The following is a 25366-nucleotide window of genomic DNA, read 5'->3' as shown; positions in this document are numbered from 1 at the left end:
CTGTAAAGCAGCCGAAACGTGTATGTTTGTGAAGTTTGGAGGAATCGCTATGTTTTAATGCACAAGTAAATGTTACGTTTTATATCCACTTACCTGTTCATTGCGGGAGGATTTATTTTGGTTCCCTTGCTTGCTGCACCCAAACCTGGGTGGCTCCGTGCAATGTTTTTACCATGAATATTTTTACAGTTTCACAGTACCCCCTATAAACAGTATGAGCCCCTTACATACTTTATATACAGCGAGTCCCCACATAATCCCCCTATATAGAGTATGAGCCTCCACATATCCTCCTATATACAGCACGAGCCCCAACACTTCTCTACCACATCGCATACCTCATGTTCTTCATATCCTTCTTGTCTGGTACTCTAGCATTAACATTTGTAGTGAACATGGATCACCTATCTACGCCTGTTTTTGCACTGAGGTTGGATATATTAGAACCCTGCTGCCACACTATACTATACACCATGATTAAGGCTCCTTGCTGAAAGGCATGTTTGTCTCGTGGATTTCTAGTGGCTACCAGCACTAGCTGTATTTTAACATTGGACTAATTAAAAGTGAAGTTTACACAAGTGTACACAAAAAGCTATAAGTGGCGTGAGCAGGGTTATACAGAGCTCAGTATTTGGTTACTGGCAAATCCGCTGAAGATAACAGATTTTATCAAAATTGCACCAAGCAGCCTAGTAAGTGACAAATCACTGGAATCTGGGTCTCTGCTCTACTATCACGCTGTTCTCAGGTGGGGTTGCAAAAATCTTGTGACAGATTCCCGTCAATTTGGCAATAAGACTAAAAGAGACTAAGTAAAAATAAAAAATGCAAAGTGGTACAATGTGTTTTATTTTGACAATAATTGTAATACTGCATTGAAACATCTAAACTGTTTACACATATGATGATATAGTGAACATCTTGTATTGTTTCAGAATGTTTCAATAACCGTGCTATTAATTCACTTGTTCTAAAGAGAACAGATGAGAGGGAGTGAAAAAACAATCATTTTTTGTACAGCTCATTACAAAGCATGGAGAAGTTGTTAGAAATAAGATACGTCTTAAACTGAAAAAAAGGTAAAATTCTCTTTTTTCCATAAGGTGTTTTCTATCTACCACAACCAAAGGTTTTGTTCCAGTGTTCATATAATTCTAAGTCCTGCTGTGAAACACTGGGTCTCACTGTTTGGAAGGCATTTTGAAAATCAATGTAAGCAATAGGCCTGACTTGATCAGGTGAAATGGTTGAAATATCAATGGCTTGAAGGCTGCGAATTGGACCAAGGGCAGCTTCTCTACACAACTGAGTCATGTCTGCACCAGAGAACCCTTCAGCTTGTACAACTATGGCTTGTACTTCCTTCTCAGAGAGGCTATAATTTTCTTGGGACATCAGGCTAACAACAATTTGCTTTCTAGCTGGGGCTTCAGGAAGAGGTATGTACAGTCTCTTAACAAGTCGCCTTCTAGCAGCCTCGTCTATCTCTTGAGGTCTGTTAGTAGCACCAACCACAAGTATCCGGTCCTCTGAGGATGTTGTGGCTCCATCTATCTGTACTAAAAATTCAGTTTTAATTCTTCTGGAAGATTCATGCTCTCCTTCACCTCGCTGAGATAAAAGGGAATCTATCTCATCTATAAAAATTACAGCAGGCTGGTGGCATCTTGCCACTGTAAAGAGAGCGCGAACCATCTTTTCACCTTCACCGACCCATTTTGAAGTTAACGATGATGCACTGATACTAAAAAATGTAGCCCTGGATTGACATGCAATACACTTTCCAATGAGAGTTTTTCCAGTTCCTGGAGGTCCAAAGAGAAGAATGCCTTTTGGTGGTCCCCGAAGTCCAGTGAATATATCTGGCCTCAGCATAGGCCACACAACTATTTCTTTTATTGTAGTTTTGGCAAATTCTAAACCAGCAATATCATCCCAATTAAGTGGAGGGCCATGGTCCATAATCTCACTCATGATGAGTTCAATCATTTTTGGCTCTATGTTTTTCAAGCGCTCATCAGACGGCACATTTGATTCATTGTCACTAGCTGTACAGGCTTTTCGCTGACCAAAAGCACTATCGCCACCATCTTGATTTGCAACTGGAGGAACAAATTTACCATGCAGTCCACGTGAGCGTGCAGCCCCAAGTGACTTTTTACCAGTTCCATATGCTCCAGGACCTGTGCTGCGGGACTGGCTATTATGTTTTTTCTGCTGTTGAACCCACAGTTGTTCTTTAGCAGTCTTAAAGCCACTTTCTTCAGGTGGCTCACACATGGGTGGGTTTAGCCTATTCACTGGATGTCTCTGATCTCTACCTTCATCCCCCAGTGCATAAAAGGTCTTCCTTTTACCTGCCTTAGCAAAACTTTCAGTAGAAAATGTACTTGGTCCAGGAGCACTATATATGTTTTCAAAAAGCGTTGTGTCATTCTTTCCAAATATTGGAGTTGTGACCAACTGCGTTCTGGCATTTGGAACAGCAGGCGAGATGTTAGTATCTGTGTAATTGATATCTGGGGCTGTCAGTAATTTAGCATTTTGAACTAAAGCTCCTTTAGTTGCCTCTTCTAAAGCGTAAAGTTCTGTCCTTTTATGTCCTAAACTGTTCAGCTCGCTACTTGTAACCATTGAATTTCCAAAGGTGCTGACCCCATTATGAAAGCTAAGCGATGCATCTGCAGAACTCATCTGGGACTCCAGGTCTGATCCAGCTGATTCAAACATTTCCTGTACACACTTTAATTTAAAAATATTATTGGTTGTCAAAGATGACTGCCACTTGTCCTTGTCACTGCGTGGACAGCTGGCCAAAGACATAATGCTGTCTGCATAGTTATTTAAGCCTTGGCCCTCCTTGTCAGAGTCAACAATGGCAGCATACCTTGCGGCATACTTCTTGAACAGGTGGCCTGCCGATGCCTGGGAGATCTCAGAGTTTGCCCATGCATACTGAATCTGATAAATATGTGCACGTAATGCATCTGCTTTCTGTTCCGGGGAGCAGGTGGCAGACATTAGAGCAAAAGCATTTTTTTGCCATTCACTCAGATGAATGGAGCTGGGGTCAGGAGTCTCCATTGCACTGCCTAAAAAGCAAAAATAAAAACAATTACATTTAAACTACAAACATTTTTTTATCCATAAGCTTTTTTAATTTAAACTAAAATAACAGTAAAAGGGGTGTAGCTTCCGAAATCAAATCATGTTAAAATTTGGCCTCATGCTTGGATTTAACAGATCTGCTTTGGTGGGGATAGAGTTTTATTGATGCTTGTGACCAAATGGCACCATTATGATGCAACTTTAAGCAGCTTTCCTCCTCTGAAGTCCCCTTCTGGTTTAGTAATTTTTATCGAGCTCAGCTTTGTAATGGAAGGCACCATTTCCTATGGTGCTCCGCCAAACATAGGTTCTACGTTTCTAGCAGAGCTTCTGACATAAGTGTAAGCCATGAAATAAGAAGTCTTAATGAGTGTTCTGGGTGAGTACATGTTCGAACCTCATTACTGGCATTAATCTACTTGTCAAAAAAAAAAAAAAAGCCGTAGAACTTGAAGCCTGCTTAAATTCCACTGGCAGTAATTTTTTCGTACACCTAACTCCATTCACATAGAAAATGGAAAATAATATACTGCAGGGCCAGGGATATGTTCACCTGTCTCCTACATGTCATTTGAGTTTTAGATTACCTAGCAGTCATCAGTGTACTTTGGTAATTGCATCTCCTACCTGCCCCTTGCTTTCACAGTAGTCATAGGAATCTCTCCCAATTACAGCGGTCCTTCTGTTTCCCCACTGGTCACAGAACGTTCCCACTAATCACTATTGGTCAAAGCAGCTTCCATTCCTCAGTAATCGCTAAGAGGAGGCGAACCTCAGTCTACCCCTATCTTCTCAATTATTAATAGCAAGCCTTTCCCAGTCAGCACTACTCCATCAATCTCTATGGTCAGCTATATTTCATTAAATCTATTTTTCATGTCTTTCAAAGTAAGCAGTTGTTTTTTTCCTTTTTACATCAGAAAAACACAGAGTACAAACACAAGAGCTTACTAGTATTTCATTACAAAAGCAAACTCTGAATCATCACTGCCATTTTAATATACTTAAGCTCATTTGATGGCCAAAGCAATGACTTATAAAATTGCAAAGTACCGTATTTTTCTCTTTGTAAGACGCACTTTTTTCCCCCCAAACTTGGGGGGAAAATGGGGGTGCGTCTTAAAAAGCGAACATGCCTTACCGGGGGGTGTCCGGGTGTCTCTGGTTCCCAGCGGTGCTGCGTGGGTGTCCGGCGCTGCCCGGGATTCTGCCGACATTTTGCAACAGGCCTGAGCCCCGGCACTTCCAGGGTTCTAAGTGCGCTGGCCTCCGGGAATATGGCTGCCGCTGGGGTGGTGCATGCGCTGATGGTGATCTAGGGATCAAGATCTCGAGAGATTAGATTTCAGTGAAAAATACGGTAATTTTTTAACCAAGCCTAGGGGAAAAATTATGGAATCATGAAAAACAAAAAAACACCCCAAAACATCACTAGTATTTTGTTGCACCACCTCTGGCTTTTATAACAGCTTGCAGTCTCTGATGCATGGACTTGGGTGTCAAACAGGACTCTTCATCAATCTGGCTCCAACTTTCTCTGATTGCTGTTGCCAGATCAGCTTTGCAGGTTGGAGCCTTGTCATGGACCATTGTCTTCAACTTCCACCAAAGATTTTCTATTGGATTGAGATCCGGACTATTTGCAGGTCATGACATTAACCTTATGTGTCTTTTTTCAAGGAATGTTTACACAGTTTTTGCTCTATGGCAGGATGCATTATCATCTTGAAAAATGATTTCATCATCCCCAAACATCCTTTTAATTGATGAGATAAGAAAAGTGTCCAAAAAATCAACATAAACTTGTGCATTTATTGAAGACTAGATGGTGGCCCGATTCTAACGCATCGGGTGTTCTAGAATATGTATGTATGTGCGTCGTGCTTAGCACAGCCACGTAGTACATAGCGCTGCCCGCCACGTAGTACATAGCGCTGCCCGCCGCGCAGTACATAGCGCTGCCCGCCGCGCAGTACATAGCGCTGCCCACGCAGTATATAGCAGCCAGGCAGTATGCAACACAGCCGACGTAATATTTAATACAGCCCACGCAGTATATAACACAGCCTACGCAGTATATAACAAAGCCTACGCAGTATATAGCAGTGTGGGCACCATATCCCTGTTAAAAAACAAAAATTAAAAATAGTTATATACTCACCCTCCGGCGTCCACCGAAGCTGTCCCGATGAACGCGATGCTGCCGCCAGCTTCTGTTCCCAGTGATGCATTGTGAAATTACCCAGATGACTTAGCGGTCTTGGACCACTAAGTTATCTGGGTAATTTCGCAATGCATCACTGGGAATGGAAGCTGGCGGCAGCATCGCGCACATCGGTTGACCACAGAAGGTGAGAATAGCACAATTTTTTTTTTATTATTATTTTTAACATTATTTCTTTTTACTATTGATGCTGCATAGGCACTAAGGGTAATATAGTACTATATTATACGTGATATTTTCACCCCTATTTTGGGAAGGTATCTTTAGCGCAAATTACTGACACCTTTAATTGTTCTTCACTGACATCCCTGTAGTGGTGTCCCTTTTTTGAAGCTCGTACCCTCCCCGTTATACTTGCGCCTCAAACCTTCTCTTGTATTTATATCCTATGATATAATCAATTAAACCTCTGCACTTTCTAGGATTTTCGGTCCAGTGGCTGGTCCTATAAGGGACTGACGGCTTCCTTTGTATAAGTGTGCTTACAGAAATAGGGCAAAAAATACCAGAAAGATCAGATATTTCAATGATTGAATCAGAGGTTATACAGAATCTTTTCTCACAAAATTATGTATCATTCTGCTCAACTCCCCGTTCTATAACATGGTTCCTGCAGATTGGACAGCATTTCCATGGTAAAAGGTTACCTTTAAATCAAGTGAATGCTCCTTAACCCCTTTGCAATCTAAGGCCCCTTTCACACATCAGTTTTTTGCTCAGTCACAATCCGTTGGCTCAACCGATCCGTCGCAAACTGTGAAAAACTGATGCGACGGATTCGTTTTTTGGATGGACCCGACTAGCGGATCTGGCTAATTGGATCGGAGCATGCTGTTAAAAAAACGGAATCTGTAGAAGGATTCCGTCATATGACAGATCTGGCGCCATAGGCTTCCATTCTAGCAAACGACGAACAGCGACGAAACAACGTTACAATGTCCGTCATCTCTGGCTGCCGGACAAACAATTTGACGGATCCGGCGAATGATGGATGAAACGTGAAGCCATCCGTTGCAATCCGTCGCTAATACAAGTCTAGGACAAAAAACAGTTTTTTTTCAAAATTCGACGGATTGCGACTGATGGCAAAAAACTGATGTGTGAAAGGGGCCTTAGACATATCCAAACGGCGTTTTTGTTGATAGTGTTGAAGTGTTTTTGAATATCCATATTGAATCAGGATCCCCATATAATGCTCCATATTAAAATATGCCCCATATCATGCTGCACAAATGTTGATTATGGCCCCATAAGATGCTCCATACAGACATTTGCCCCATATAATGCTGCACAAATGCTGATTATGGCCCCATAAGATGCTCCATAGACACATTTGCCTCATTGGTGTTGCTGCGATTAAAAAAAAAAAAAAAAAGACATACTCGCCTCTCAGGCCCCCGGCACTTGCTATAGTCACCTTTCCCCGTTCCACCACTGGGCGCCGCTGTGTCTTCCGCGTCCTCTGCACTGAAGTTCAGACAGAGTGCAGCGCGCACACTAATCGTGTCATCGCGCCCTCTGACCTGAGCGTCACTGCAGAGGACGCGGAAGATGGAGCCCGGCGGTGGAACGCGGATAGGTGAATATCGCGCAATGCCCCCGTTAGGCTACGTTCACATTAGCGTTAAGCTAATGTGCGTCGGGTTTGCGTCGGCGACGCAGCGGCGACGCATGCGTCATGCGCCCCCTATACTTAACATGGGGGACGCATGCGTTTTTTTTTGTTGCGTTGTGCCACACATGCGTCTTTTTTGCCGCAAGCGTCGGACCAAGAAAACGCAACAAGTTGCATTTTTCTTGCGTCCGATTTTCGGCAAAAACCGACGCATGCGTCGCAAAACGCAGCGTTTTTGCGTGCGTTTTGCCGCGTTTTTGCGTGCGTTGTGCGTTGCGTCGCCGACGCAGCGGCGCACAACGCTAGTGTGAACTTAGCCTTATACTCACCTGCTCTTGGTGCTGTCCCTGCACGTCCCTGGTTCTCCGGGCGCCGGCAGCTTCTTCCTGTGTTGAGCGGTCACATGGTACCGCTCATTACAGTAATGAATATGCGGCTCCACCCCTACGGGAGTGGAGTCGGGTCCATATCCACTACAGTAATGAGCGGTATCATGTGACCGCTCAACGCTGGAAGAAGCTGTTGGCGCTCGGAGAACCAGGGACATGCAGGGACCGCACCAGGAGCAGGTGAGTATGATTAGACAGCTGCCGCTCCCCCTCCCCTGCCGACCCCTGGGAATGACTTGAGTATAAGCCAAGAGGGGCAATTTCAGCCTAAAAAAATGGGCTGAAATTCTTGGCTTATACTCAAGTATATACGGTATCTTATTAATTTTACCACATGTCGAACGGCATAAAAACTGCCCCCCCCCAAAAAAAAACAAACAAACAAAAAAAAAAAAAAAAATCCTGAATTACGGGTTTTTAATCATCACTAAACTTGTAGATAAATTCCCAAATTGGTATAAATTCCAAAATGGGGTCATTTGCGGGGGTGGGAGGGAATTCTGCTCTTCTAGCACTTAGCAGCTCTTTTTTAGGCCTGTTTCACAAGTCAGTGGCTCCGGTACGTGTGGTGACAGTTTTCTCACGTATCGGAGACACTGACTCACGTAGACACATTAAAATCAATGTGTCTCTGCACATGTGAGCGTGTTTTCACGGACCGTGTGTCCGTTTGAAAAACACGGAGACATGTCAGTGTTCGTGGGAGCGCACGGATCACACGGACCCATTAAAGTCAATGGGTCCGTGTAAACACGTACCGCACACGGATGCTGTCCGTGTGCCGTGCAGGAGACAGCGCTACAGTAAGCGCTGTCCCCCCAGCTTGTGGTGCTGAAGCCGACATTCATTTCTTCTCTCCAGCAGCGTTTGCTGGAGAGAAAGAATGAAAAATCATTGTTATTTTTTTTGTGGTTAAAATAAAGTTCCCGGCAACCTCCCCCCTCCCACCCCCTGTGCGCCCGCCCACTGGAAATAAAATACTCACCCAGCTCCCTCGATGCTTCCTCTCAGCGTCGCAGCTTGTCCTGTATGAGCGGTCACGTGGTGCCGCTCATTACAGTGATGAATATGCAGCTCCACCTCCCATAGGGGTGGAGCCGCATATTCATCACTGTAATGAGCGGCACCACGTGACCGCTCATACAGGACAAGCTGCGACGCTGAGAGGAAGCATCGAGGGAGCTGGGTGAGTATTTTATTTCCAGTGGGCGGGCGCACAGGGGGTGGGAGGGGGGAGGTTGCCAGGAACTTTATTTTAACCACAATAAAAAAAATTAAAAAAATGATTTTTCATTCCTTCTCTCCAGCGAACACTGCTGGAGAGAAGGGATGAATGGCAGCTTCAGCACCATGCTGGGGCAGCGCTTACTGTAGCGCTGTCTCCTGCACGGTCTGTGTGGTACTCAGTCGGCACACGGCTGCCGCATGTGTGCCACACTAATGTGCCACGTGAGCTCACGGACACGGATAACTCCGGTACCGATTTTTCCGCTACCGGAATTATCTGGACGTGTGAGACTGGCCTTAGAAAAATCTGCACTCCAGGAGGTAAATAGCGGCCCGCTCGCTCCTCCAGAGTCTCACTGTGTGGCTAAGTAGCACTGTACAGCCACATACTGCCTCGTTCAGCAGAAATTGAGGGACAAATTAGGATACCATTTTTACCAATTTCCCTGTGTGAACATGTAAAATCTGAAGCTAAATCTGATTTTTTTTATTTAAAAATTTAGTTATTTTTTATCACTGCCCAATGGTATAAAATTCTGTGACACACCCGTGGTGTCAATATCATTACTCCCACCATAGATGAATCCATTGAGAGGTGTAGTTTGTAAAACAGGGTCACTTATGTGGGGAGGGTGGGGATTCTGCTGTTCTGGCACCTCAGGGGCTCTCACAGTGGGTCATAGCACCCACAAACCTTAAAGGGAACCTGTCACCCCCAAAAACGAAGATGAGCTAAGCCCACCGACATCAGGGGCTTATCTACAGCATTCTGTAATGCTGCAGATAAGCCCCCGATGTATCCTGAAAGATAAGAAAAAGAGGTTAGATTATACTCACCTGGGCGGGCGGTCCGATCCAATGGGCTTCGAGGTCTGGTCCGGGGCCTCCTATCTTCATACGATGACGTCATCTTCTTCCCTGTTGAGGGCAGAGTAAAATACTGCAGTGCGCAGGCGCCAGGAAAGGTCAGAGAGGCCTTTCGTGAAGACAAGAAGCGTGAAGACAAGAGGACGTCATCCTATGAAGATGGGAGGCGCTGGACTGGACCGCAGCGGGAACGCCCCTGGGTGAGTATAATCTAACCTCTTTTTCTCATCTTTCAGGATACATCGGGGGCTTATCTACAGCATTCCAGAATGCTGTAGATAAGCCCCTGATGCCGGTGGGCTTCGCTCATCTTCGATTTTGGAGGTGACAGGGTCCCTTTAACAGTACAATCTGCACTAAATATTATGGTGCTCCTTCCCTTCTGAGTTTTAAACTGTGCCTCAAAAGTAGTTCCCGATTACATGTAGGGTATTGACGTACTCTGTAGAATTTCAAATTTTTTCCTATTAGCCCTTATAAAAATAAAAAATTGGGGGTTAAAGCATTTCCGTGGTAAAAAAGTAATTATTCTTTCTTCACCACCCAACGTATACATTTCTGTGAGACACTTGGTGTCAACATGCTTACTACACCCCTAGGTGAATTTATTGAAAGGTATAGTTTGTAAAATGACGTAACTTATGAAGGGGCTCTGCCAATGTGACATGGCACCCTCAAACCAATCCAGCAAAATCAACTCCAATATTCTGCTTCTTCATTTCTGAGTTTTGCAATGTGCCTTAAAAGTAGTTTTCCAGCAAATATGGAGTATTGGCATATTAGTGAGAAATTGCACAATAAATTGTATGGTGCATTTTCTCTTGTTACAATGGTGAAATTGCAAAATTTGGGGCTAAAAAAAACATTTTTTGTGGGAAAAATATGATTTGTTTTATTTTCACGACTCGGTTATAAAATGTCCGTTAAGCACCTGGGTGTTCAAGGTGCTCACCAAACATCTAAATACACTTCTTGAGGGGGTCTTGTTTCCAAAATGGCGTCAATTGTGGGGGGGTTTCCACTTTTTAGGCACATCAGGGGCTCTCCAAACGTGACATGGTGCCGGCTAATGTTTTCAGCAAATTGTGTGTTCAAAAGGTCAAATAGTGCTCCTTCCCTTCCGAACCCTTCCATATGCCCAAACATGCCCCCTGATGAAGAACGGGCAATGGGGCGTCAGGGCAGGCACCTCACCAGTGTCTGTTTCATACCTGTATCTAATCTACTTTACCTTTGTGTATATGACTATAGTTAGACACTACTAGTATAGCTAAAGGTACCTTCACACGAAGCGACGCTGCTGCGATAGCGACAACGATGCCGATCGCTGCAGCGTCGCTGTTTGATCGCTGGAGAGCTGTCACACAGACCGCTCTCCAGCGACCAACGATGCAGAGGTCCCCGGGTAACCAGGGTAAACATCGGGTTGCTAAGCGCAGGGCCGCGCTTAGTAACCCGATGTTTACCCTGGTTACCAGCGTAAAAGTAAAAAAAACAAACAGTACATGCTCACCTGCGCGTCCCCCACGTCTGCTTCCTGACACTGACTGAGCTCCGGCCCTAACAGCACAGCGGTGACGTCACCGCTGTGCTTTCACTTTCACTTTCGGGCCGGCGCTCAGTAAGTGTCAGGAAGCAGACGCTGGGGGACGCGCAGGTGAGCATGTACTGTTTGTTTTTTTTACTTTTACGCTGGTAACCAGGGTAAACATCGGGTTACTAAGCGCGGCCCTGCGCTTGGTAACCCGATGTTTACCCTGGTTACCAGTGTAAAACATCGCTGTGTATCGTTGCTTTTGCTTTCAAACACAACGATACACAGCGATCGGACGACCAAATAAAGTTCTGGACTTTATTCAGCGACATCACAGCAGGATCCTGATCGCTGCTGCGTGTCAAACTAAACGATATCGCTAGCCAGGACGCTGCAACGTCACGGATCGCTAGCGATGTCGTTTCGTGTGAAGGTACCTTAATGCTAGATTTGGTCTGCAGAACATGAGAACACTATCACTAAAAGATACTTATGTTTATCTATTAGTAACCTATTTCTATTTATAGAAGCACTTGACCAACAAGGTGTTACAATAGGTGGAATTAGTTTGGTTATACTACATGCAATATTTAAACTTACTGGTGAACAAATTCTGTGTATGGTACTATATTGTATATACACTGTTTTGATTTTGGGGACGCCATTATATCCCTGCATTTTTAAGAGGCACTCTTATTTTTAAATGTAGTATATAATGATTATTTTGGTTTAATATACTCGAGTTTTTAAGGGCTTAATTACGCCTAATAAATAGTTGTTACATATGTTAAAACAGTTTTCCTCCACATATGGGGTTTCAGCATACTCAGGAGAAATCGTATAACACATTGTAAGGTGCATTTTCTCCTGTTACCCTTCTGAAATAAAGTTTTCGCTAACGAAAACTCTGAAAAAAAAAAAAAAAGTAAAATCTTTATTTTTTCCTTCCACATTCCAATAATTCCTATAAAGCACCTGAAGGGTTAATAAACTTTTTGAATGTGACTTTGAGATGTGCAGTTCTTAGAATGGCGTAACTTTTGGGTATTTTCTGTCATATAGGCCTCCCAAAGTCACTTCAAATGTGATGCGGACCCTCAAAAAAAATGATTTTGTAAATTTTGTCGGAAAAATTAGGAGTCGCTGGTCAATTTTTAACCCTTCTAACTTCCTAATAAAAAAAAAATTATGCAGATGTAAAGTACATGTGGGAAATGTTATTTATTAACTATTTTGTGTGACATAACTCTCTGGTTTAAGGGCATTAGAATTCAAAGTTTGAAGATTGCGAAATATTCACAAATAAACCGAACACATTTTTACCACTATCATGAAGTAGAATATGTCATGAAAAAACAATTTCAGCATCACTGGAATCTGTTGAAGTACCACAAAGTGACACTCGTCAGAATTGTAAGGCTGTGTGCACAAGTTCAGGAATTTTCCCGTTTTTTTTCACTATAAAAACGCGATAAAAGGCATACATTAAGCATCCTATTATTAGAATGCATTCCACATTTTTTTGTGCACATGCTGCGTTTTTTTCCGCGGCGGAATCGCATTCTGGAAAAAAAACGCAGCATGTTCATTCTTTGTGCAGAATCGCGGGGATTCCGCACACATAGGAATGCATTGATCCGCTTACTTTCCGCATGTGGCTATGCCCACCATGCGGGAAGTAAGCGGATCATGTGCGGTTGGTACCCAGGGTGGAGGACAGGAGACTCTCCTCCAAGCCCTGGGAACCATATAATTGTTAAAAAAACAAAGAATTAACCCCTTAATCCCATATGACGTACTATCCCGTCAAGGTGACCTGGGACTTAATTCCCGGTGATGGGATAGTACATCATACGGGGGGAGCGCGGCCGAGTGTCAGCTGCCTATCGCAGCTGACATCCGGCACTATGTGCCAGGAGCAGTCACGGACCGCCCCCGGCACATTAACCCCCGGCACACCGCGATCAAACATGATCGCGATGTGCCGGCGGTATAGGGAAGCATCGCGCAGGGAGGGGGCTCCCTGCGGGCTTCCCTGAGACCCCCGGAGCAACGCGATGTGATCGCGTTGCTCCGAGGGTCTCCTACCTCCTTCCTCCCTGCAGGTCCCGGATCCAAGATGGCCGCGGCATCCGGGTCCTGCAGGGAGAAAGGTGGCTTACCGAGCGCCTGCTCAGAGCAGACGCTGGTAAGCCTGCACCGATGTAAGTGCTGTGCACACTATCAAATCATCGATCTGTGATGTCCCCCCCTGGGACAAAGTAAAAAAGTTAAAAAAAAAAATTTCCACATGTGTAAAAAAAAAAAAAAAAAAAAAAAAAAAATTCCTAAATAAATAATAATAAAAAAATATATATTATTCCCATAAATACATTTCTTTATCTAAATAAAAAAAAAAAAAAAAAAAACAATAAAAGTACACATATTTAGTATCGCCGCGTCCGTAACGACCCAACCTATAACACTGCCCCACTAGTTAACCCCTTCAGTAAACACCGTAAGAAAAAAAAAAAAAAAAACGAGGCAAAAAACAACGCTTTATTACCATACCGCCGAACAAAAAGTGGAATAACACGTGATCAAAAAGACTGATATAAATAATCATGGTACCGCTGAAAACGTCATCTTGTCCCGCAAAAAACAAGCCGCCATACAGCATCATCAGCAAAAAAATAAAAAAGTTATAGTCCTGAGAATAAAGCGATACCAAAATAATTATTTTTTCTATAAAATAGTTATCGTATAAAAGCGCCAAAACATAAAAAAATGATATAAATGAGGTATCGCTGTAATCGTACTGACCCGAAGAATAAAACTGCTTTATCAATTTTACCAAACGTGGAACGGTATAAACGCCTCTCCCAAAAGAAATTCACGAATAGCAGGTTTTTGGTGGTCATTCTGCCTCACAAAAATCGGAATAAAAAGTGATCAAAAACGGTCACGTGTCCGAAAATGTTACCAATAAACACGTCAACTCGTCCCGCAAAAAACAAGACCTCACATGACTCTGTGGAGCAAAATGTGGAAAAATTATAGGTCTCAAAATGTGGAGACGCAAAAACTTTTTTGCTATAAAAAGCGTCTTTTAGTGTGTGACAGCTGCCAATCATAAAAGTCCGATATAAAAAACGCTATAAAAGTAAATCAAACCCTCCTTCATCACCCCCTTAGTTAGGGAAAAATAATAAAATTAAAAAAATGTATTTATTTCCATTTTCCCATTAGGGATAGGGTTAGGGTTCGGGTTGGGGCTAAAGTTAGGGTTAGGGCTAGGGTTAGGGCTAGGGTTGGAGGTAAAGTTAGGGTTAGGGTTGGGGCTAAAGTTAGGGTTAGGGTTTGAATTACATTTACGGTTTGGATTAGGGTTGGGATTAGAATTATGGGTGTGTCAGGGCTAGGGGTGTGGTTAGGGTTACCGTTGGGATTAGGGTTAGGGGTGTGTTTGGGTTAGGGTTTCAGGTAGAATTGGGGAGTTTCCACTGTCCAGGCACATCAGGGGCTCTCCAAACGCGACATGGCGTCCAATCTCAATTCCAGCCAATTCTGCGTTGAAAAAGTAAAACAGTGCTTCTTCCCTTCCGAGCTCTCCCGTGCGCCCAAAAAGGGGTTTACCCCAACATATGGGTTATCAGCGTACTCGGGACAAATTGAACAACAACTTCTGGGGTCCAAGTTCTCTTGTTATCCTTGGGAAAATTAAAAATTTGGGGGGCTAAAAATCATTTTTGTGAGAAAAAAAAAGATGTTTTATTTTCACGGCTCTGCGTTATAAACTGTAGTGAAACACTTGGGGGTTCAAAGTTCTCACAACACATCTAGATAAGTTCCTTTTGAGGTCTAGTTTCCAATATGGGGTCACCTGTGGAGGGTTTGTACTGTTTGGGTACATCAGGGGCTCTGCAAATGCAACATGACGCCTGCAGACCAATCCATTTAAGTCTGCATTCCAAATGGCGCTCCTTCCCTTCCGAGCCCTGTCATGCGACCAAACAGTGGTTCCCCCCCACATATGGGGTATCAGCGTACTCAGGACAAATTGGACAACAAATTTTGGGGTCCAATTTATTCTGTTACCCTTGTAAAAATACAAAGCTGGGGGCTAAAAAATCATTTTTGTGAAAAAAAAAAATATATATATTTTCACGGCTCTGCGTTATAATCTGTAGTGAAACACTTGGGGGTTCAAAGCTCTCAAAACACATCTAGATAAGTTCCTTAGGGGGGTCTACTTTCCAAAATGGTGTCACTTGTGGGGGGTTTCAATGTTTAGGCACATCAGGGGCTCTCCAAACGCAACATGGCGTCCCATCTCAATTCCAGTCAATTTTGCATTGAAAAGTCAAATGGCGCTCCTTCCCTTCCAAGCTCTGCCATGCGCCCAAACAATGGTTTACACCCACATATGGGGTATCAGCGTAATCAGGACAAATTGCACAACATTTTTTGGGGTCTAATTTCTTCTCTTACCCTTGGGAAAATAAAAAATTGGGGGCGAAAAGATAATTTTTGTGAAAAAATATGATTTTTTATTTTTACGGCTCTGCATTATAAACTTCTGTGAAGCACTTGGTGGGTCAAAGTGCTCACCACACATCTAGATAAGTTCCTTAGGGGGTCTACTTTCCAAAATGGTGTCACTTGTAGGGGGTTTCAATGTTTAGGCACATCAGGGGCTCTCCAAACGCAACATGGCGTCTCATCTCAATTCCAGTCAATTTTGCATTGAAAAGTCAAATGGCGCTCCTTCCCTTCCAAGCTCTGCTATGCGCCCAAACAATGGTTTACACCCACATATGGGGTATCAGCGTACTCAGGACAAATTGTACAACAACTTTGGGGGTCCATTTTCTCCTGTTACCCTTGGTAAAATAAAACAAATGGGAGCTGAAATAAATTTTGTGTGAAAAAAAGTTAAATGTTCATTTTTATTTAAACATTCCAAAAATTCCTGTGAAACACCTGAAGGGTTAATAAAACTTCTTGAATGTGGTTTTGAGCACCTTGAGAGGTTCAGTTTTTAGAATGGTGTCACACTTGGGTATTTTCTATCATATAGACCCCTCAAAATGACTTCAAATGTGATGTGGTCCCTAAAAAAAAATGGTGTTGTAAAAATGAGAAATTGCTGGTCAACTTTTAACCCTTATAACTCCGTCACAAAAAAAAAATGTTGGTTCCAAAATTGTGCTGATGTAAAGTAGACATGTGGGAAATGTTACTTATTAAGTATTTTGCGTGACATATGTCTGTGATTTAAGGGCATAAAAATTCAAAGTTGGAAAATTGCGAAATTTTCAAAATTTTCGCCAAATTTCCATTTTTTTCACAAATAAACGCAAGTTATATCGAATAAATTTTACCACTATCATGAAGTACAATATGTCACGAGAAAACAATGTCAGAATCGCCAAGATCCGTCAAAGCGTTCCAGAGTTATAGCCTCATAAAGGGACAGTGGTCAGAATTGTAAAAATGTGCCCGGTCATTAACGTGCAAACCACCCTCGGGGCTTAAGGGGTTAAAATAAAAAATCATGATATTCTCACCTTCCGGCGTCCCGGCAGTCTTCCCGCTCCTCGCATTCCCAAGGATGCTTTGTAATGACCTGTGATGATGTACGGTCTCGCAAGACTGCTACGTCATCTGGGGTCATTGCCACTAGGCATTACTGGGAATGGGAGCATCGCGAGGAGCGGGAAGACTGACAGGGATGCCGGAAGGTGAGAATATCACGATTTATTTATTTTTTTTAATTATTTTTAACATTAGATCTTTTTACTATTGAAGCTGCATAGGCAGCATCAATAGTACAAAGTTGGTCACACTTGTCAAACACTATGTTTGACAAGTGTGACCAACCTGTCAATCAGTTTTCCAAGCGATGCTACAAATCACTTGTAAAACGCAAGCATTCTGCAAGCTAAAAATGCTTGTAAAACGCATGCCAATTCCGCATGCTTTTTTCCCGCGGCAGGGAGTTCCGGAATTGCCGCGGAAATTTCCGTGGCAATTCCGGACGTGTGCACATAGCCTAAAATTTGGACTGGTCATGAAGGTGAAAACAGGCTAGGGGGTGAAGGGGTTAATCATTGTCCACTGTAAACATGAACAGCAAATGATCAGTAATAACTTGTATGGGTTGTTCGTCGCATTTTTGTAGGCTACAAATAAATGGAAACAGCAAGCAAAGAGGAAAACAAGCTATCACAAATGAAAAAATATGTTTCATACTGTTGGAAGCCAATATGGACAGTTTATGTTTTATAAGAGCAACGAACATTAAGTGACCTCTGCATAACAGCTAAAACCTATACATCAAAGAGACTGACCATAAGATGTAAGATATGATTGCACAGGATGGCAATTATGTCCTGGGATTGTGAAGTCCTTTGTTCTTTTAATAGACTAAAGATATTCTACTTTGTAGGAGCATACATAACCCATGTGGTGTTGGGAGTATGAGCTATTGCTCCTAAGGGTACCGTCACACATTGAAATTTTCATCGCTGCGACGGCACGATTCGTGACGTCGCAGCGTCGTATGATCATCGCTCCAGCGTCGTAGACTGCGGTCACACGTTGCAATCACGGCGCTGGAGCGATGCCGAAGTCCCCGGGTAACCAGGGTAAACATCGGGTAACTAAGCGCAGGGCCGCGCTTAGTAACCCGATGTTTACCCTGGTTACCAGCGTAAACGTAAAAAAACAAACAGTACATACTCACCCGTCGGTGTCCTTCAGGTCCCTTGCCGTCTGCTTCCTGCTCTGAGTGCAGCCGTACAGTGAAGAGCAGACTCTCACTTTCCGGCCGGCACTCAGAGCAGGAAGCAGACGGCAAGGGACCTGAAGGACACCGACGGGTGAGTATGTACGGTTTGTTTTTTTACGTTTACGCTTGTAACCAGGGTAAACATCGGGTTACTAAGCGCGGCCCTGCGCTTAGTTACCCGATGTTTACCCTGGTTACAAGCGAAGACATCGCTGGATCGCTGTCACACACAACGATCCAGCGATGTCAGCGGGTGATCAAGCGACGAAAGAAAGTTCCAAACGATCTGCTACGACGTACGATTCTCAGCAGGGTGTCTGATCGCAGTAGCGTGTCAGACACAGCGATATCGTAACGATATCGCTAGAACGTCACGAATCGTAACATCGTAGCGATGGAAATTTCAATGTGTGACGGTCCCCTTAATTGAACATCTTATCTGTGACACACATTCGTGTGGAGGTGAGCTACAAAGTATTGTTCTTCAGATGGACATCTAGTCTCCAGCCTAAATGGAATGCCCTCAGGCCTTTTGACACCAGGGCTTTATCCTAAATTCAAGGACGCCATCCAGGGGAAAATTATGACTGCTGCAATCATAATTTCTCATATTATCAGAAGATGATTGGATACTCTACTACAAAGGATACCGGAGTTAAGGGTGGAGTCATGGCTTGAATGTGGGTGTGGATGTGTATTGGTCTAGTACAAATGTAAGGATCACTTATCTCTCTCTCTCTCTCTCTCTCTCTCAAGACATCCTTGGTGGATAAGTATGCATATTGTTTAGACAGAAATTAGTACATGGACATACTAGTATTTTTATTTTCTCTAATTATAGGACATTCAAGGAAGGTCTTGTTATCTACTTTGTAATCTGAATGTTTTTATTTTAGTAAATTTTTTATTATTATTATTTCGAGCTTGGACAATTGATTATATAGGAGATACTTAGGGTTGGATAACCAACAGAAAATCGGAACCAACACATACAAATTTAAAATCTGATCATTAACCAGGCATAGTTTTGTTTTTTTTTGGTACATGTGGTTTGATCGCCTCTTTAAAGGGAACCTGTCACCCCCAAAATCGAGGGTGAGCTAAGCCCACCAGCATCAGGGGCTTATCTACAGCATTCTGGAATGCTGTAGATAAGCCCCCCGATGTATCCTAAAAGATAAGAAAAAGAGGTTAGATTATACTCACCCAGGGGCGGTCCCGGTCCTGTCCGATGGGTGTCGCGGTCCGGTGCCTCCCATGTTCATCAGATGACGTCATCTTCTGGTCCTCACGCTTCAGCTCCGGCGCACTTTGTGTGAGACTTGCGCAGGCGTGTACTCCGGAGGACAGAGAATGAACTTCAATCCAATATTGCAGCCAGGGGGTAAGGAAAGGGTGAATCAAACCTCCGAAAACCCCGCCGATATGACCCAAAATTGGTCCCGCCAAATTCAGGTGACAGGTTCCCTTTAAGACCTACAATTCTAGGATTAAACCTAGTCATACCTGGCTTTGCTATATACCACCACTCTCCTGCCCAAACCAAGGCCCGGGCACCACATGCAACCCCCAGCTCCTACCATAGCTGTGGAGTCGGTAAGCCAAACCTCCGACTCCACAACTCCGACCCCACAGCCCTGCCTCACTACTGAGCATGTACATAAAGTGCAGTACAGATTCATCTCAACCAAAAGCCTAGATCCTTAGAGCATGAATAGAACAATTCATAACTTTCCCAAATTCGTATGAAAAAATGTAAAGCACACACTACATTGAACTACTGCAGCAATTTATTATATGTTTTAGGAGGAGTCGGTCCATTTTATACTGAGTCCACAGCCCTGGTTCCTACCAAGGGTTAAATTGACCTGAGCAGGAGGCTCATGCAAGCCTGGCCAATTGCGGAAAACGATTATTGGCTTCTGGGGAACACCATTTAACACATTTGTAATTTCCAGAGTACCTTTTACCATAGCCGACTCCTGGTGGAATACCAGACTACTTGGTGCTACAGCTTTAGCCATAAGTCCCAGAATAATATAAAATCTTGATCAATAACAATAGAATACAACAATTCCTTGACCACTCTCACTTGGTGGGACATGGAACCACAGTCTGTGCGCATGTCGACCTGGTCATGGGATAGTTATCGGCTTCTCCATGGATACACCTTAGACCTCCTCGTCTTCCCAAGGACTGGCACATGCTGATGTGTGGCCCTTTGCAGTGTTATCAAATTCCATGAGTTCAGAAGTCCCACCACTTGGACACCTTGTTCAGTCACCTGATATGCCTGAGGCACCTCATCAGGATGAGGAACAGGACTCCAGGTAGGGTAGGCAAAGTAAGATTTGCGCTGGCCAATGTTGCAGTCCATTGGTTCTGGAACTTGATCAGTTCCCCGATCTCTCTACCAAGGTACTATGTGAAACTGGTAACAACAGACCCATTTCTCCTCCACATAACTCCACTAAAGAGACTGCATTCAAAACGTCAGTTGTAGGTATTCACGATGAGCAGTAGGTAGCGTTCATACAGGCAATGCGGTTTTGTTCAAACATGTGCAGTTTTATTGCCTTCATAAAACTCCAAGGGATTCAAAACCAAAACAGGCTCTTCTGGGCACAAAGGTATAATAGCAAATGAACAGGCAACATATATGCCAGTATGGCCCCAACCAAACAGATTACAGTCCTCTCCCTCTCAGCTTCTGGCTGAGACTGCCAACACCAGAGGACTCTTCTTCCTCCCAGATACAATAAGGTGTTATGTACAGTCCAATCTCCCAGAGCAAACTATGCGATACAGTGCTACCAGTCTCAGTATCACTTTCAGCATGAGCTTCGACACCTTCCAGCACCAAACAAAAATGTTCAACTCCATGCACAGCTTCCACACATTTCTCTGTAGCTACAGCACACAGACTGCTAAGCTTTTCTAGGTGAACCCATTTCTTGGTTCTTAAGGTACCTTCACACGAAACGACTTTGTAACGATATCGCTAGCGATCCGTGACGTTGCAGCGTCCTCGCTAGCGATATCGTTTAGTTTGACATGCAGCAGCGATCAGGATCCTGCTGTGATATCACTGGTCGCTGAATAAAGTCCAGAACTTTATTTGGTCGTCCGATCGCCGTGTATCGTTGTGTTTGAAAGCAAAAGCAACGATACCAGCGATGTTTTACACTGGTAACCAGGGTAAACATCGGGTTACCAAGCGCAGGGCCGCGCTTAGTAACCCGATGTTTACCCTGGTTACCAGCGTAAAAGTAAAAAAAACAAACAGTACATACTCACCTGCGCGTCCCCCGTCATTTAAACTTCTGTCGGACACCAGCCCGACAGGACACCACCTTCTACCGGACCCACCTCCATCATCATTTACCGGGTACTGGATCATAACGGTTAGAGCGGCATCTTTTTCACTGGCTCTCCAGGTACATCTCTGATGCTGGTTCAGGTCGCAGTTCTGACTAGTGGGTCGTGGTATTTGTACACATTTGGTGTCCTGTGTATTACTGGGCATTGAAGCAATCATCCCTCTGGGGATTTATCTACTGTGCATTATCTAAGCGTATATCTAGTGCATATTTCGAGTTGTTTTTGCAGCACTGTAGCGCGGATCCAGTTTTCTTTTACATTGTATTCTCTTTCTGACAGTTGAAGCCTCTGTTCTGTCTTGGTTCCTGCGGCTCAGTGCCTCTGGGAGGTAGCGCTGGTGTATTCTTTTACATTATTTACATTGTAAACTGTGTTCCTCTTTCCCTTACAATTATTTTTATGCCGCATTCACATGTCACATACCCATCCTCTGTGTCTAGCTATCGCCCAATATCTCTTCTCCCTTACACCTCAAAACTACTGGAACAGCATGTCCATCTTGAACTGTCCTCCTACTCCCTCTTTGACCTGTTACAATCCGGCTTCCGATCGCATCACTCAACTGAAACTGCCCTAACTAAAGTCACCAATGACCTACTAACCACCAAGAGCAAGCGACACTACTCTGTCCTCTGCCTTTGACACTGTGGACCACTCCCTCCTGCTAAAGATTATCTCATCTCTTGGCATCACAGATTGGCCCTATCCTGGGCCATACCTAACATTCAGTGTCTCCCTCTCCCACACCACCTCCTCACCTTGCCCCCTGTCTGTCAGTGTTCCTCATGGCTCAGTCCTAGGGCCCCTGCTCTTCACCATCTACACCTTCGGCCTGGGACAGCTCATAGAATCCCACGGGTTGCAGTATCATCTCTACGCAGATCTACCTATCCGGACCTGACCTCATCTCCTTACTCACCAAAGTCTGTCTGCTATTTCACTTTCTTCTCTGCTCGCTTTCTAAAACTGAACATGGATAAAACAGAATTCATCATCTTTCCCCCATCTCACTCTACCCCTTCACCAAACCTATCCATCAATGTCTGCTCACTTTCCCCAGTCCCGCATGCTCGGTGCCTCGGGGTGATCCTCGACTCTGCCCTCTCTTTCAAGCCTCATATCCAAGCCCTTGCCTCCTCCTCCTGACTCAAACTCAAAAATATTTCCCGGATCCGTGCATTCCTTGACCATGAAACCACAAAAACGCTAGTGCATGCCCTTATCTCCCGCCTTGATTACTGCAACCTCCTACTCCACTCCAATCCATCCTACACTCTTCTGCTCGACTAATCAACCTGTCTCCCCGTTATTCCCCAGCCTCTCCTCTCTGCCAAGCCCTTCACTGGCTTCCTATTGTCCAGAGGCTGCAGTTTAAAACCCTACTATGACATACAAAGCCATCCACAACCTGTCTCCTCCATAAATCTGTGACATGGTCTCCCAGTACTTACCCACAAGCAACCTTCGATCCTCAAGATCTCCTTCTCTACTCCCCTCTTATCTCTTCTTCCTGCAACCGCATACAAGACTTCTCCTGTGCCTCCCCCATACTCTGGAACTCTCTACCCCAACACATCAGACTCTCGCCTACCACGGAAACCTTCAAAAAGAACCTGAAGACCCACCTCTTCCGACAAGCCTCCAAATCTACAGTGATCCTCAGTCCGCTGAACCGCCACACGACCTGCTCTACCCTTTCCTAGTGTATCCTCACCACATCCCCTGTAGACTGTAAGCCCTCTCGGGCAGGGTCCCCTCTCCTTCTGTACTTGTGCGTGCCTTGTATTGGTTATGTTTAATGTGCTTGTCCATATTTGCCCCTTTTCACATGTAAAGAGCCATGGAATAAATGGCGCTATATAAATGTATAATATCTGTGTCTCAAGGTCTGAGAACGGACCATAATGCATGATGCATGGACTGACTGTGGATCTCATGATCCAATCTCGACAGAAGCACATTTTTGAGACATTAGCTTAGGTGAGAAGGCTTGCGGCTAGTCCATGTGTCATGTCTGAATGTGGCATAAAACATAGGACATACTTTTTGAGGCAGGAACTGAACAGGGGTTTGGTCTGGCGGTTGTAATTTTTTTAACTTATTTTTTCTTGATTTGTCTTTTTTGTTTTATTTAACACATTGTGCATTCCTTTTATAAATGATTTCCCACATGACTGGGTTTGCTCCAATTACAGGGCTGAGCCTCTTACCTGCAGTGTAGAGTTGATCCTGGTCTACTAAAACCCAGCAGGTCCTGCTCCCCAAGCATAACTGTCAGTACTGGAGCAGAACACCCCATTAGTGCTTCTTGTCCTGTATGGACAGGGATCAGGAAGGCAGAGCTAGTAGTAACCTATGCTGGCTTTCTCTATATGAAGTCCCTTTACGTCAAACAGTTCCCGATTGTGATGACGTCCTATGACCACCACAACGTATGAACAAATTGAGCAGGTGGAAAGCAGTGAGGTCCCATTTATACTTCTGTGTTTCATGCTATATCCATGCTACATCTAGAAGTACCCATTATAGCCTATCAGCAAGTTTCTGCCTTTATTTTGTTAACCAATTTTGCTCCAATTTGCTGATTAGCTGCCTAATAAGGTGTATGGGTCTGTGAAAAAACAGACTTCACGTGGATGCCATCACTGTTACACCTTAGTTCTGTATTTGCACACAAACATGGATGCCACACTGATAGTAAAAACAGACAGACGAAAAAAAAGGATGAAAGTCCAATTAAAAAAAAACACAAAAAAACTATTTTTTTTTAACTCAAGAACTACAGATCCATTTTGACAGATGAGACCTTGTTTAAATAACGCTGGTGCTGTATGGCATCTTTGGCCATAACGTTACACGGCCAACGTTTGCCATGTGTCACTGCAACAAAGTAATGTAATACGTATGAATGGGGTCACACTGTGCCGCAACCACTATCCAACACAACTAAAACTTTCTGCAACTCACTCGTTGCAGACACCAAGGCTCTAAGTGAATTGCAAAACGTCGAACTGCGTTGTATTTTTTAAATTAGCGTGTCATGGTCACTGTACCCCTGGGTTTGCAATACGCCACCGTTCACTGTATTATGTCACAATGTAGCAGTGACACATAGCAAACAATGGTGGCACAATGAGGGTCATGGCCACAGTCGCTGGGTAGCTCCAACTGGGCAGTAAATCGGGGCCTTGAGCTGGAAGCAGCAACCTGACCTCACCCCCCAGCTGTGCCGACGGCCGTTACCATCACAATGGACGTGGCGATTACTGTGCCCCTAGCGATCAAAATGGAGCAGTTGTGTAATGGTGCCTGCGCCCCTGGCCAGCACGTGTGGGTGTTGGGCCATCCAAGGAGGCGGCCATGCGGTATAGTCACATGACTGCTGCCATCTTCAGCATGAGTGCAGCTATGCACGGCGGGGCAGTATGCCAGTTACTGGGCGGTTTCCCACACATTGGGGCTACAGACCACCCTACACATTGCTGGCACTGATGGCGGCTGCACGTCGGACCTGCTCTCCTGCCTAACACACACAACAATGCGGGATCAGGGACCTAAAGGACAAATGGATACATGGAAAGAGAACAAGTCTCCGGGCGTCTGCGCAACCTGCAGCCATGCAAAAGGAGAACAGCGGCAAAAGGAGAACAGCGGCAAAAGGAGAACAGCGGCAAAAGGAGAACAGCGGCAAAAGGAGAACAGCGGCAAAAGGAGAACAGCGGCAAAAGCGCATCCCCCCGGCTAGCGTGCACAGAGGAGGGCGGCGCAGCACAGGCTGTCCTGTAAGGAGAACATCACCTCTATGGAGAGCGGGCTGCACAATGCCGCGTGGCGGCCCCAGCCGGCAATCAGGAGTTAATGTGAGAGAGATTGGAGAAAGTGTGGAGGAGACGCAGGAAACCACGCCTGGTAAACTACTCCACTCCCATCAACAAAATAAGAGTATGACTGACATGGTGGAAGTGTCCACGACTACGGTGCTGAACGGCCATTTTGATGGAGACTGCGTTATGATTGGTGGAATGCCCGACTAGAAAAAGTGTGACGTCCGCCTTCTCATTCCCGCGCATTCTGAGGGGCTCAAAGTGTCTAGTAGTGATGGGCAGTCCGGCTCTTTTTCGTGATCCGGCTCATTCGGCTCCACTCACCATAAAGAGCCTGCTCTTTCGGCTCTTTTTTAAATAAAAATGCGTTTTCCACAGTCATTGTTCCAGGTCTTTCCCTGTCCAGTGAGGGCCTCATTATA

The 25366-nt window shown here is 44.4% G+C and overlaps 1 protein-coding gene across 2 annotated transcripts; it reads right to left on the bottom strand.

Annotated features, from left to right (window-relative positions):
• Nucleotides 1-831: 831 nt before the first annotated feature.
• On the bottom strand, nt 832-25047 carry FIGNL1 (fidgetin like 1). Of its 2 annotated transcripts, none has more exons than XM_077269363.1 (3): nt 24919-25047; nt 4253-4426; nt 832-3095 (listed from the first exon to the last, which is right to left on the bottom strand). In XM_077269363.1, the coding sequence occupies exons 2-3, from the start codon at nt 4326-4328 to the stop codon at nt 1114-1116; spliced, it is 2058 nt and encodes a 685-aa protein (XP_077125478.1). In that variant the 5' UTR covers nt 4329-4426; nt 24919-25047; the 3' UTR covers nt 832-1113. The 2 variants fall into 2 exon arrangements, with proteins under 2 accessions (XP_077125478.1, XP_077125479.1); XM_077269364.1 differs by lacking the exon at nt 24919-25047 and adding an exon at nt 24496-24610.
• Nucleotides 25048-25366: the final 319 nt, after the last annotated feature.

The sequence above is a fragment of the Ranitomeya variabilis genome, chromosome 6 (assembly GCF_051348905.1).
Source record: "Ranitomeya variabilis isolate aRanVar5 chromosome 6, aRanVar5.hap1, whole genome shotgun sequence".
NCBI lineage: Eukaryota > Metazoa > Chordata > Amphibia > Anura > Dendrobatidae > Ranitomeya > Ranitomeya variabilis.
The sequence above is the reverse complement of the archived record's forward strand: the minus strand, read 5'-3'. Positions and strand labels throughout refer to the sequence as shown.